General features: G+C 43.6%; 1 protein-coding gene across 1 annotated transcript in view; it reads left to right on the top strand.

The window, feature by feature from the left end:
* LOC147010984 (cationic amino acid transporter 2-like) overlaps positions 1–13,533 on the top strand; it is a 69,736-nt gene that overhangs the window by 31,573 nt on the left and 24,630 nt on the right. Inside the window, exons 2-3 of the mRNA XM_085859599.1 lie at positions 3,980–4,374; positions 11,838–11,993. Of these exons, the coding sequence (XP_085715725.1) occupies positions 3,996–4,374; positions 11,838–11,993 (535 nt within the window). The 5' untranslated portion in view covers positions 3,980–3,995. The remainder of the gene's footprint in view (positions 1–3,979; positions 4,375–11,837; positions 11,994–13,533) is intronic.

Genomic DNA, 13,533 nt, shown 5'->3' with positions numbered 1-13,533 from the left:
TGATCGAGGTACAACTTGATTTTAGTTGTATTTTGAACACAAATCGGAAAACAAACCTGCCGTTTAACAGTACTTTAGCTCTGAATTTGTACCGATCATGTGTGCAGAGTGAGAATATTTTTATTCTGCCTGTGTGGTAGTCAACCAAAATTAAAAATCGTTCCAAACATGAAGCTTTGTTGTCCTTTTTTAAGGCGTAATAAAGGACACAAATGGTTACGAAGAATTATTGTAAAGTGTTAAATAAGGTGATGTATAAAAATGCATCGACAGCAGTAAACTTCTCAAATTTTTTTTTCTCTACTGCCTTTAAAAATCCTGTTTTATTTCAATTGAATTATATACTTGAACACTATAGCACAAATCGCCTTTTTAACCTTTTCAAAACCCTTCCATTTAACAGTACTTGGACAAAATATTATGGCATTTAATGTCATGACCAATCAAATTTGCTGCTCGTAGACCCTAGCCTTATCTTTATTTCTCAGGTGTGCTTGGAGTCAGGTGTTCCATGGACTTTCCAGTTAAAATATATTTTTTTTTATCCATTATCATTGCTTTTGAGACTGTTGGCTAATGATTTAATATTTAGATCACAATTCATGCTTGCTTATTTTAAATGCTAAAAAAAACAAAAACAAAAAAAAACGAACGACTGAACCAAATTTTGTATGTTACCTAAGGGTACTCCAAGTATGGTTTCTATTGGGTCAGGTATGGGAGCATGTGCCAGCGCAGTGCGTCGCTGCATCCACTTTCTGCCGGTACTCCAAGGGCCTCTGGCCATCCCCCAGGCAGATGCCTGACCCATCCCCATCTCCTTGAGATGTTGATCAATCTGCTGCAACCATGAGTCACGTGGTCGGCCCATCGGCCTCCTCCACTCCCTCACTGAGAAAATTTGGTGAGCATGATTAATGTCAGGAAAACGAGCCACATGTCATAAACAGCCGCAGCTGACGCTCACGGACTACGCAGGTGGCAAATCTCATTTGAGTCTCAGCAATCGCTCGTTGGGCACAAAGTCCGACCAGCGATAGCCAAGGATTCTCTGAAGAGATCTGGAACCAAAGGAATTAAGTCTCCATCTCAGATCCCTGGTCAGAGTCCAAGTCTCATCCATAGAGCAAGACTGGAAGCACCAAGGACCTGAAGACTCAGACTTTCGTCCTCCCACGCAGGTACCGGCAGCACCACACCCTGTGATCCAGTGAATCCATGACTCCCCAGGCCCTACCCAGATGTCTGTTGACTTCTGGCTCACAGCCAGCAGACATGAATATCACTGCCAAGGTAAGTGAATCTCTCTGTGACCTCACCATCCTCACTACAAATAGTTGGACAGGATAGCAGCATCCAAGATGTCATTGAAAGCCTGGGTCTTCGTTTTGACCCAGGAAATCCGTAATCCCAGTGGCTCCGACTCCTCATTCAGAACCTTTGAGGGCCCCCAAAAGGATATCCAAAGATGTCTGCATCATCTGCGAAATCAAGGTCAGAGATCTTGACATTCCCAAACGATGCACTGCAACTTCATCTCTCCGACATCCTCTCCAGAATCCAGTCCATACAAGTGCTGAAAAGTGTAGTAATAATAATAATGAGAACTGCCACTTTATAACCGCTGACAGTGATAACTGAGAACCAAGATGTCCTGCTTTGATACAACCCCGGGGAGAGTTATTGGGGTCCAGGTGGGTGGGAGTGCTCGACCCAACCCCACTTTGGTCAGACACGTGATCCATGAAGTCCTCCTTTATAAAATTGAATTCAGAATGGGATAAAACAAAATTTGCTTTGGAGTCATCAGAAAGAACCCGAAAAAGCAAAGCTGGAGTCATCAGGAGAACCTGCAATGGATTCGGGTCCAGTTGCATAAAATGCCATCATCCTAAAAGAAAGATTCCTCTTGAGGTACATTGATTCCTTAGCGAAGGATTTCATTGAGGGTTGTTGGAAAAAACAACCTTTTTGAAATCCTCAAATCAGGATTTCCTTAAGGGTGAGGAAATCCATAGGAGCCGTTGCTATACAACCAATCAGATTAGAAATGGGAAGAGGTGTCAAAAGCAGGATGGCAGCAAAGTGATGTACAAACTGGCTTCAGGAAGACATAAGTGCTGGTGGAGGCTTCTTAAGTGCAAGAGAGAATACCTTGTATAGTTGTTGAAGTACTTTTATGTTTAATTGCAGCACAATCACCATAAATAGTGTATAATTGTGAAGAATCCCTCCATTTGGGTAAGATCTGGGTCCACAGGGTAAGCCGTGACTCCCCTGAGTCTAACAAGGCCTCACATGTCTATATGATGCGGGATTGATGAGTTATCGACTGAGTAACAGGCCGCATTCAATCTATTATGTATGCAATTGACCCTTTTTCCTTGAGTCATCATTGGGAGCTAAATGGCCTGAAAACAAAGTAATAAGGGAGTGGGGGAGCGGGTGGGGGTGTTTAGCTGCTACTACTCTGTCCTCAAACCCATCCAGGTGCAATCAAACCCATCTGTGCAGCTGTTTTAGAGAATAATTTTTGAAGGATTTTATGTTAAAAAAAAAATAATAATTAAAATATGGCTGCCAAACCACGTGGCCGTCATCAATTCTCCCCCTCCCCACCCCTCATACAATTTAGCCCTAGTTGACCCTCAAAATTTTTCATACGAATCAGATAAAGCATTTGACACATGCAATTCTGATGTCATAATGAAGGTACCGATGATGCCATAAAAAAATCACACTCGTTTCCTATGGGGAGTACTTCACATGTGCAAAGTTTAAATTTTTCCATGGAGCGGTTTCAGAGATAGAGGTCCAAAGTTTTTGCTTTTGTCCAACATTGCTCCCACATCATATGACCTATGACATAATTATCATTAAAACATTCTCCAGGAGTAATTGCACCGATGGTGAAAATTTCATGCATTTGGATAAGTGGTTGCAGAGAAAATGAATATAGCAAGGATTCAATCCACAAAATTGTGGGGGGGGGGGGGGGGGGAATGTGGAAGAAACAGAAGAATAATGCAAGGTTACTCGGCCTGTAAGGCTTGGTACCATAATGGGTTCCCTTATAAAGGATAGGCCATTCGGCCTATCAAATTTGTGCAATGGTTCCCATTCTTTGGTTGTATGTCTGTCTGTCCTCTATCTCTTATTTTTATATACTAAGCATAATTTTTTCCAAATCTTTGGTATGACACTGCCAGGGTCAGGTTCGAACTGCCGACCTCCCAGATTCCAAAAAATACACTTTCACTTACTTTGCCAGTGCAGTTTTGGTTCTCGCAAGTAATGCATTTTGGAATGTTTTGACAAGTGAATTTTCACCGAAATTGGCATCGAGACAACGAGTGTAATAGCTGTGCATGATTTGTATTTGCATGGAAAGTGTAATAGCTGTGCATGATTATATTTGCAAACAGTGGGTGCAAGTTGACATTTTTGGTGAAAACACCGAGTCACATCAAAACTTGTCAATATTTATTCTTGCACAAGCTGAGCTTGCAGTTAAGTTGGTGCTGTGGCATGTTTTTGTGAGCCCTTTACCTTGCTTTTGTTATCTTGGCAGCAAGACTTTGCTTTGAGATGAGTGGTGCATGAAGTCATGCTTTGCTTGGTTGGGTTGAAACCGACTATCATTTGTGAGGCTTTGCTGCAGATGTCATTGTCCAAAGGGATGCGGTTGGGTGGTTTGCTGTTTTTGAACGGAACTGCAAGAGAGGCAAAGATGATTGGGATTTGGAATAGATTTTAACCAAAAAAAAAAGGAAGAGAAATGAGTGTCTGTAATCTATCACAGTTTTGCTGAATTTTCATTGTTTTGACAGAATTGAGTGAATGGGATTGGTATTTAAGTTGGTGCTCTTTAACGCTTCAAGACTGGATCTTTAAACAATATGGCATCATTTTTGTTTAGATGGAAGTGAAATACAATATTTGTCATAATGGCATTTCCCTTCGACCTTCTTTTCTGCAGGGAAGCTGATACCTTAATGGCTTTCAAACGCTTTGGTTTTTGCTCTCGGCTGATTCGCCGGAAGTTGGATGTGCCGGGAGATGCCCCTTGCTCTGACGAGCCGCATTTGACACGATGCCTTACTGTGGTGGACCTGATTGCTCTGGGTGTTGGTAGTACCCTCGGTGCAGGGGTGTACGTACTCGCAGGGGCAGTGGCACGTGACTATACCGGCCCTGCCATCGTACTGTCATTCCTCATCGCTGCAGTAACATCAATCCTTGCTGGAGTATGCTATGCAGAGTTTGGTGCCCGTGCGCCTGGTGCTGGTTCGGCGTACCTCTACAGCTACCTGACAGTGGGGGAGTTTTTGGCCTTTGTCACTGGTTGGACACTCATCTTGTCGTATGTTATTGGTGAGTACCATACCTCACCTTCCTGCACTTATTCCTTTTATTTTTGTCCATTACACTTGTCTTGTATCTTTGCATTGCAAAGTTGGCCAATGTTTCCAATCTCACCACCAGTAAGATGGCAATCCTTTATGCCCTTCTTTGTGGACAGCCAATGTGTCATCGTCTATGAGCCAGACCACAAAATTTCATCAATTGGTACCACCTGGGGTCGCAAGTTCTCACTATGCTTTTTTTAGAAAGCCCCATATCCATCCATTCATGAAAAAAAAATCTTTGAAAGCAATCTGGGATTCACAGCTTAGTGGTAGCAATCACCTCTTGAAGACGGACACCCAAGTCCAAACTGAGGGACCAGATTTTGGAGTAGGGGAAATGTAAAGTTGAATAACTTTGCAAACTGTGGGAATTTTTTTTTTCTTCTACCCTCTGTGTTTGCCGATCCAAATTCAACATTCACCTCATGATTTTTAGATCCTCGTGGAGGATCTCTAAGTCTTACTCACGTTGTTGTTCTTGTGGACTTTTTTTGTTTCACAGCCTACAGTTTTCATCGAAATTTCCTGGAACTTGGCGTATATATGTAAAAAAAATACCCTGCGCAGACAGTAACGATCTCTGATTTTGAAAATTCCTCCTACAAAAAAAGTTATGACGTCAAAATATCTCCGCTAATGGAAATCTCCAAAACGAGGCAAGCTTTTTGAATTCTGTTTGCGGGAATCGAACAGGGCATCAGCAGAGATGAATTACCACACATATGATGCATCACTATGATGTCATTCCTATTTTTTGACATTTTTAGATCCTCGTGGAGGAACTTAAAGTCTTACTCGTGTTGTTGTTTTTGTGGACTTTTTTTGTTTCACAGCCTACAGTTTTCATCCAAACTTCCTGAAACTTGGCGTATATATGTAAAAAATACCCTGCACAAACAGTAATGATCTCCGATTTTGAAAATACCTCCGAGGAAAAAAAGTTGTGACGTCAAAATATCTCCGCTAATGGAAATCGCCTAAAACATTATGTCCTAAAACAAGCTTTTTGAATTCTGTTTGCGGGAATCGAACAGGGCATTAGCAGAGATTAATTACCGCACATATGATGCATCACTATGATGTCATATCAATTTTTATGACATCATTCCTATTTTTTGACTTTTTGTATCACAACCCAGAGTTTTCATCGGATCTTCGTGAAACTTGCCATGTATATGCAGAAAGCCCACACGCAGGCAGTAACCATCTCCGATTTTGGAAATTCTTCCTAGAAAAAAAGTTGACGTCATAATATCGCCGCTAATGGAAATCGCCTATACTATTATCTCCGAAACTAGGCTAGCTGTTTGAATTTTGTTTGCGGGAATCAAGCCGGGCATTAGCACAGATAATATATCGCAAACCTGATACATCACAATGACGTCATATTTGTTTTTATGACGTCATCATTAAGAGGCCGAGGATCTTAGCTCATTCGAGCTTGTTTTTTTCAACCTTTCCTTTACTTGTGCAATCTTTCTCAAAAATATAATATAATAAAAACGGTCTCATGCTTCTACTTCCTCTTTCACACGTGTGGTTCTCATTACTGTATCATAATTCACTCCTTTTCTATTTCAACAGACTGCTCTCAATTCGACCTTTCCTTCATACCTTGTCAAAAAAGTCCAACTGGTACGGCGTTTCTTCTCTCCATTCTCTTAATTCGCCTTTATTGCATCCATCAAGAAATGTCTTTAATTGCATCTCTGAACGAAAAATAACAAAACCCCAGTTTGCTATGAATGTTCGCTTTCCTTCAATCATTTCTTTTTTCGTTTTTCTTTTTTTTTACTTCAGTGCCAATTCACCCCTCGCCCTCCCTCTCAAAGCAACCATCGCACTCTTCCACCTCCAAGGTTCTCTCACCTTTCTCCCCACTCACCCTTCTCCCTCCAATCACCCCCCTCACTCCCCCTTTTCGAAGTTGCCCCCTCTCACATCCCCAAAGCTGCCTCCTACCCCTGCCCTCTCTCCTCCATCTCATCACTCCACCTCCTCAAATCCTCAACTGCCTTCTGCCCCCTCATATTACTCCCCACTATACCTCAACCCAACACCACAGAGCCTTTTCTCCTCCTCATCCGGCCCTCTCCCCAAGCTCTTATGCAATCCCCCACACTCTTTCAATAACTCCACTTACCTCCTCCTCTCCTCCCTCGTCCTACCCCCCCTCATCTCCCCTGCACCAAAAGCCTCCTCCCCTCCCTCTTCCTTAAAGGTGTGGACCTCAAACATCCGGGGCCTTCGCTCAAACCTGACAGATGTCTCCATACAGGTTGCCACTGACAAACCAGATATGATCTGCTTAACAAACTTTCCTACTTCAAGATGTCCCTGACTCACTGGTATCTCTCCCTGGTTACTACCTCCTCCGGTATGACAGACCTGACCTCGTCCTGGTAGAGAAGTTGCTCTCTTCATAAAAGACTCTATTCCTCACTCTCCATGCACTGCCCTCACTCCCCCACACTCCCAGGAATACCTCTGGTTATGACTTCCCCTCCACTCCTACCTCATGTTTATATGTGTTGTACTGTCCACCATGGCCTGGTGATGGCTTAGCGGTTAGTGTGATGGGCTTGGGATCTGAGGGTCCTGAGTTCAAATCCCACTCAGCTGTTGAATTAATACCAGGTGTGGTTGACTCTCCCTGTCATCCTTCCTAGGTTGGTCAAATTGAGTGCCAGCTTGCTAGTATCGTGTGTCGGAGTGGCGACCGTCCAAGATTGTGTCCAATAGCCAAGAAGACTGCTTAGGCAGCATCAACGCTCTGCACAGAGTATGGTCCCGATGGATGGTGGCTTGGGATTCTCGGGTCCTGAGTTCGAGCCCTGTTTGCTGCTGACTTAACATCAGGGGGATGACTCAGCCTGTCATCCTTCTGAGGTCGGTGACATGAGCACCATTGTACTGGTAATCGGGGCACTGCATCAGCGTTATATCCGTGCCTCTAACCAATGATGCAACCAGCAGCCAAAAGGCTGAGCACGATCAGCACTGTCCACCAAACGGTGATGACTCCATTTCCACCTCTCATCCGAACTCTCTTCCTCATATGTGGCGACTTCCATTGTCATCATGCCAGTTGGCTGGGTGTGGGTACCTCTCACCTGTCATGGCACTTCAGCAAAAGACTTCTGCGACTCATTGGGACTGACTCAATCTGTCAACTTCCTTTCCCGGATCTCAACCAACGGCACTCGATCTCTTCTGGATCGGATTTTGACAAATTTCCCTGAAAATATCTGCTGTTCTTCCTCTGCTCCTATCGGTTCATCTGACTATATGCTGGTCAAAGTAGACACGTCCCTGGTTGTTATTAGAGAACCACGTCAGTGCCGTCAAGTCTGGCATTTCATTCAGGCTGCTTCAAACAGCCATCAAACTTCTTGACTTGTCTCCCATTGCTACTTTCTCCAACATTAACTCGTCCTGGGAATTCTTTCAAAGAAACTTGCTCTCCCTCATGCACAGATTTATACCCTCTAGTCTTCAGTTGTCCTACTCTTCCTCCCGCCCGTGGTTCACTGAAACTTGTGGTGAGGCAGTTGTCCTGAAACAACTTGCCTTTGCCTCATGGAAAGCAAATCTAACTGAGGATAATCTCAGTTCCTTCTATAAAGCTCGGAACAGTATGTGTCTACACTCATGAGAGCCAGAAAACAACACCTTTCTAATCTCAAGTCTGAACTCTCAAACCTCTCTCCCTCCTCCTAATCCTAGTGGCATCGAATCAAATCTGTTTCTGGTGTATGCTTCCCCTCCCTTACCTCAAATGGTCGTGCTGCTGACACGCCACGTGAAAAGGCTGAATGCCTAAACTCAATGTTTGCATCTAAATCTTGTGTCCGAAACCCATCGCTTTCTGTACCCACCTTACCCAGTCACACACAGCTGTCCCTGAACTCTGTGTCCTTTTCTTCTGACAAAGTGGAGAACTCACTGTCAAACCTCGACAAAAATTCTGCAACCGGTCCAGACGGCATCAGCCCACGTGTCCTAAAAACCTGCTCCTCTGCTCTTGCTCACCCTCTCTGTTCTATTCACCCTCTCATTTCCTCAAGGTCATCTGCCATCTCCTTGGAAATCAGCAAACATTACTGCTGTGCAAAAACAGATCCCTGCAACAACAGACCAATCAGCCTTCTCCCAATCATCAACAAGGTTATGGAATCCATCATCACTTCAGACATTAAATCCTTCCTTTTCTCCAATGGCTTGATTTCCAATCATCAATTTAGTTTCAGACAAGGTCACTCTACCCTGGATATGCTGCTTCTGCTCTCCCAACAATGGATGGAGATCCTCAATGCCAGACATGAAATCAGAGCCATATCCCTCGACATATCGCGTGCTTTCGATACAGTCTGGCACCCAGCCCTGCTCACCAAACTCTCTTCCTATGGTATCTCAGGCCATCTCTACTCATCGCTCACAGACTTAATCTCCTGTTGCAGCCAATAGGTGGCCCTAAATGGAGTTCTCTCATCCCCTCTTCTTGTCCACGCTGGAGTTCCTCAAGGCAGCGTTCTGGACCCTGTTCTTTTTCTGGTTTTCATCGATGATCTCTCCAACTCTGTAAAATCCTCTTTATCCCTTTGCTGATGACTCCACTCTCTGCCTTAGCATCTGTCATCCCTCAGACCGGCAAGCAGCAGCTTCTTCACTCTCTGCAGATCTGGATTAAATCACAAACTGGTCCAACACGTGGAACATATCTTTCAATCCTGAGAAATCCACACACTCGCTCTCTCTCTCAAAGGACTGTCCCGCAAACCCTTCCATCTACTTTCTCAACAATAATCTCAGAGGTTCAGTCACTCAACTATTGGGTCTCACTCTCAGCCATGATCTCTCTTGGGCAAGCTGCATTTCAAAGTTGGCCTCCAAAGCCGGATGCTGACTGTGCATCCTCCATCATGCAAAGTCCTTCCTTGGCACACCTGAACTCCTATCCGCAGCTTGAGTACTGCTCTCCCCGCTAGGCTGGCTTCTCTGCCTCATGTCTGTCTTGCTCAGCGGAAGCGCTGTGGGAACCGAGGTTTTCAAGATCATTGGAATCTCTTGCAATGAAGCTGATTCTATGGGCCTATCACTTTGCCGACGCTGACAGGTCGGTGGTCTGTCTTTTTCCACCTCCGTTTCTGGTCTTGCACCCTCTGCCCTCTCCGTGCTTTACCACTCGCTCCTCTCCCCCAGCTATCTGTGGGATGCACGCCGTCCACCAGCAACCCCCTTCTTGTGAAACTACCGAAAGACAACCACTGCTCACCTCCACTCATTTATTCCTTTAAAATATATATATTTTTTAATTATCTTTTTACTTCCTACACCTTTCATTCTCATTCTTACCTCCAGGTCTTCAAGTCATCCCCTGTTCAAAACCATGATCTTTTCATAACCTGTTAAACCATCCCAACTCCTCCCAAAATTTTTGTTCATGTATCCATCTTGTCGACCTCTTGCGTTGTCCCATAATGCTCATCATTACCTACATCCATTGTTTGTCTGTCTCGGTCTACCTTCTCTCTCCTTCCTGTTGTTGGCAGCAAGAATTGAGCTGTAGCCAAATAGAAAGAGGGAAACTGCAGCTGGGAGGAGGAGACCATCCTCTAAGCTGTAAAGTGTATTCTGTGCATCGGTGATGCATGGAAAGTGAGTTTTTTCATGAGCCAATTTGGTCCTTTAAACGTGATCTGAGACCTGTAAATGGGGATTGCAACCAATGGGGAAATCCTGAGCTTTCTTCAGTACTTCATCTCGACTTATTTTCTCTTCCACGTGTGTTGTAGTGTTGTAGTGTTGTAGTGTTGTAGTGTTGAATTATACGAAAAGGGTTTTTATGTTGTTTTTTTATTTTTATTTTTTGATATACAATGTCAAGGCTCATATAAGAGCTAGTTTTGTCATAGAATAATCAATTTACTTGGTTGGAAAGCTAAACTATTTACTTGGAGCAAAAGTTGGTGCCTGTTTATTCATAGACACCTGTTTTAAAAGCCAGTGTTTCCAGGATGGGAGTTTAATGCAGCTGTTCCAATGGTTGCTCGACAGCAGGAACCCTCTAGGACATGGAAGCAGCTCAAACAACAACCACAACCAACATGACAGCAGCACCAACAATTGTGTTTATAAAAGATTCGTTTTTAGGTCATCTCTATCATCTCAGTAGAGATGACCTAATAAAGCCAGTCTTGAAGTCTGTCCATCCGTCCACAATCAAACCGAGTGGAGACAAATAACAAATAGTGGAATGGATAGAGGTCGATGAGACATGCACAACGATATAACTTTCAAGGTTGTCCAAGGTCAAGTTAAAGGTCACGAGGCTGTCAAAGTTGCGAAAATCGTCGATTTCAAGTCGTATCTCCTCCCTCATTTATCAAGAGAGATCAAATGTTATTGATTGAGATACTATGGACTATTATCTGGAACAACACGAGCCATTTTTTTTGAAATTCTCTCTCGTTCCAATTTTATAGCCCTTCAAACTTCGCTCTGATTCTTACATGTCCGGTGCTAATTTGAAGTGGTCATCCGGAGGCCGGCGCCAATCTCTGAAGATGCTCCAGGTCCTGCGCAAATTTTTGCATATTTTTGCCCCGTATGGGCCGTTCATAAAGTACATACAAAAATGAGGGGGGTGGGTGGTTTAAAGGCTGCGTACAGGAGTGGGTGGGTGGTACGACGGCTGCATACATACTTAATGAAAGTGGTGTCGGACTACATGAAAGCGTTTCAGAAGATGAAAGTGAGCCTGCCGTCATTGGGAGGGGGAAAAATATCCCCGTTCACAGGAACATTTTTGACGTGATATTCAATCCGTGGACGTCAACAATTGTTCCATATTACTGTATTACCGTAGTTAATAATTACTGATGCATTTGAGATAAATCTACAGTTCGTTGTAATCTTCAAGTATTGTGATGTGATATGAGACGCATATGGGGGTGGGTGGGAGGGTGGGTGGTCACTAGCCTGCCTACAGAGGGGGGTGGGTGGTTTTGAAACCCGGAAGTAGAGCGTACGTACTTTATGAACTGCCCCTATTCCAGTCTGGCACAGTTACTTTTTGAACTTTTTTGAGTTGGGCAAAAATATGAGTTCTGCCAAGTTGTAATTTGATTTTGCTTGTCGACCTCTGACAGAGATGACCGGCACTCCGCTCGGGGGTATGTTTAGTGTTTGATTTTACATCCTAATTTAGATTCACAGATGGCATGCAATATAATTCTGAAGTACAACACGCTGTCTGGATTAAGTCCGTCAGCTAAGTGACGGGTCGGCACACATAGTTTAGAAGAAATGACGAGTATAAGGTTGGATGCACACATTGGCTCTATTGATATCTGTACGGTAATGTCATAAAATGCACCGCACATGATGTACTATGTCGTAAATGTGCATTAATGTGATGTCATGCAGGAGCGTCAAGTGTGGCACGAGCTTGGAGTGCCAACTTTGATAACATGATTGGCGGTGCCATCAGGGATTTCTCACATCGTGCCTTACCCATTGATGTTCCCGGTCTCTCAAAACACCCAGACTTCTTCGCGGCTCTGATGATCCTTATTCTCACTGGTACTGCCTGTCAGAACTCATGTGGACTGTTTGTGGCTTTATTTATTTTTTAACCTCATTGTTGTATTTGCATGTTTCGACCGTATAAGAGTCCTCCTGAAAGTTGTCATTTTGTTTTGCTTTGAAGTTTGTTTGTAGTTGCTGGATGTGCCAGAATTGGTCTTTGTTAATAGCCACCACATGGATATTTTGGACAGTACACTAAACTAAATCAGATTTTTAAAATTTTTCCCTGTTGAATTATTTATTTTTTTTAAACCAATTTTGTGGAAAATTACTTCATTTTGCACTTGTGAATTGTAATACAAAGTTTGTGGCTCATACAAGTTATCAATTTACATGGTTAAATTGTTTACTTTTTATTTTATTATTTTTGAAGAAAGCTGCTCCCACCACTACTTGTACAAATCTGAATATGTACAAGGTTCTTTTTTTTTTCTATTTCTTTATGGCATACAAAATCTTGGCTCGTGGGGTAGTGAGGTGATAGAGTGAAAAAAGGCAATATGCTGACAATGGGGCATGTGTGGATGCAGCAACGAAATGAATGGACAAATGGGAAAAGAGGAATGGCACTTACCTGCAAGCAAGATGTTTGGGTTAGGTGGAATTAATGGGGGTCAAGGTCATGGGTAAGAATGGCAGATGATGTGGGATCATCATGCACTGAGAGCTTGAAGGCCTGGAAGGATGAATGGGATTAAAATGCTTCTGAAGAGCAGTACCACAAATGGGAGAAACGAACAAAGAGTGTCGGCAGAGAGCTTGGAGTTTTGGCGCTTAACCAGGTGCTGGGAGTGGCATGGGGGGGGGGGGGCTACTTGAAACAACACGTCGCCATAGGGGAACTGGTGAGGGCCGATGGGCTGAGACAGCAGAGGCAGCAAGACCAAAGCAAAACTGTAAAAAAAGAATACCAAGTAGGTGCCACCACTCTTTGTGATGACTGCAACATGCTTTGTACTTTAGCTTCATTGTGGGAAATGCCAAAGTGTTGAGAGCTTTTGGCAAAGAGCAGTACTCAGTTGAGCTTGGGACACTGGCCTTTTCTCGCCTTTGAATAGTTCTGAAGTTCAGATGATTGACTTGGAACGACTGAGGATGCCCAATCTTCAGGTGGCCTTGAGGTCGGCTTTGCTATATGACTAGCCCAGGAGAGTTTGTTACTGATTGTGAGATCTGGAAGTTCAAGAGACTAAACCCCTTCCAATGGCTTACCTTTGACTGATGGCTTGAAGAACTTGTTTTGCTCATGAAGTCTAGTATCGGTCTGTCTGTGGGCAGTTAAAACGTTTGAAATCGACAGGACGTTGATTGAGGTATGCTAACCGCCATGGGAAGCAAGTAGAAGCTGACATTTTGTGTGTTAATGCTTTTTGAAGCAAAAGGCTGTTAACCTGTTTAGTCTGATAGAAGGGGGTAACACCTGAAACGTCAGCTTCTTGCTTTCCCATGGTGGTTAACGTACCTCTATCAACGTCCTCTTGATTTCATCCATTGTGGAAGATTATGCTTTGGGGCACTACCACTTCCACTGTAT

The sequence above is a fragment of the Eptatretus burgeri genome, chromosome 16 (assembly GCF_056783735.1).
Source record: "Eptatretus burgeri isolate ZD-2024b chromosome 16, Ebu_testis_v1, whole genome shotgun sequence".
Classification (NCBI taxonomy): Eukaryota; Metazoa; Chordata; class Myxini; order Myxiniformes; family Myxinidae; genus Eptatretus; species Eptatretus burgeri.
Note: the sequence above shows the minus strand (reverse complement) of the source record. Positions and strands in the feature narration are given on the sequence as shown.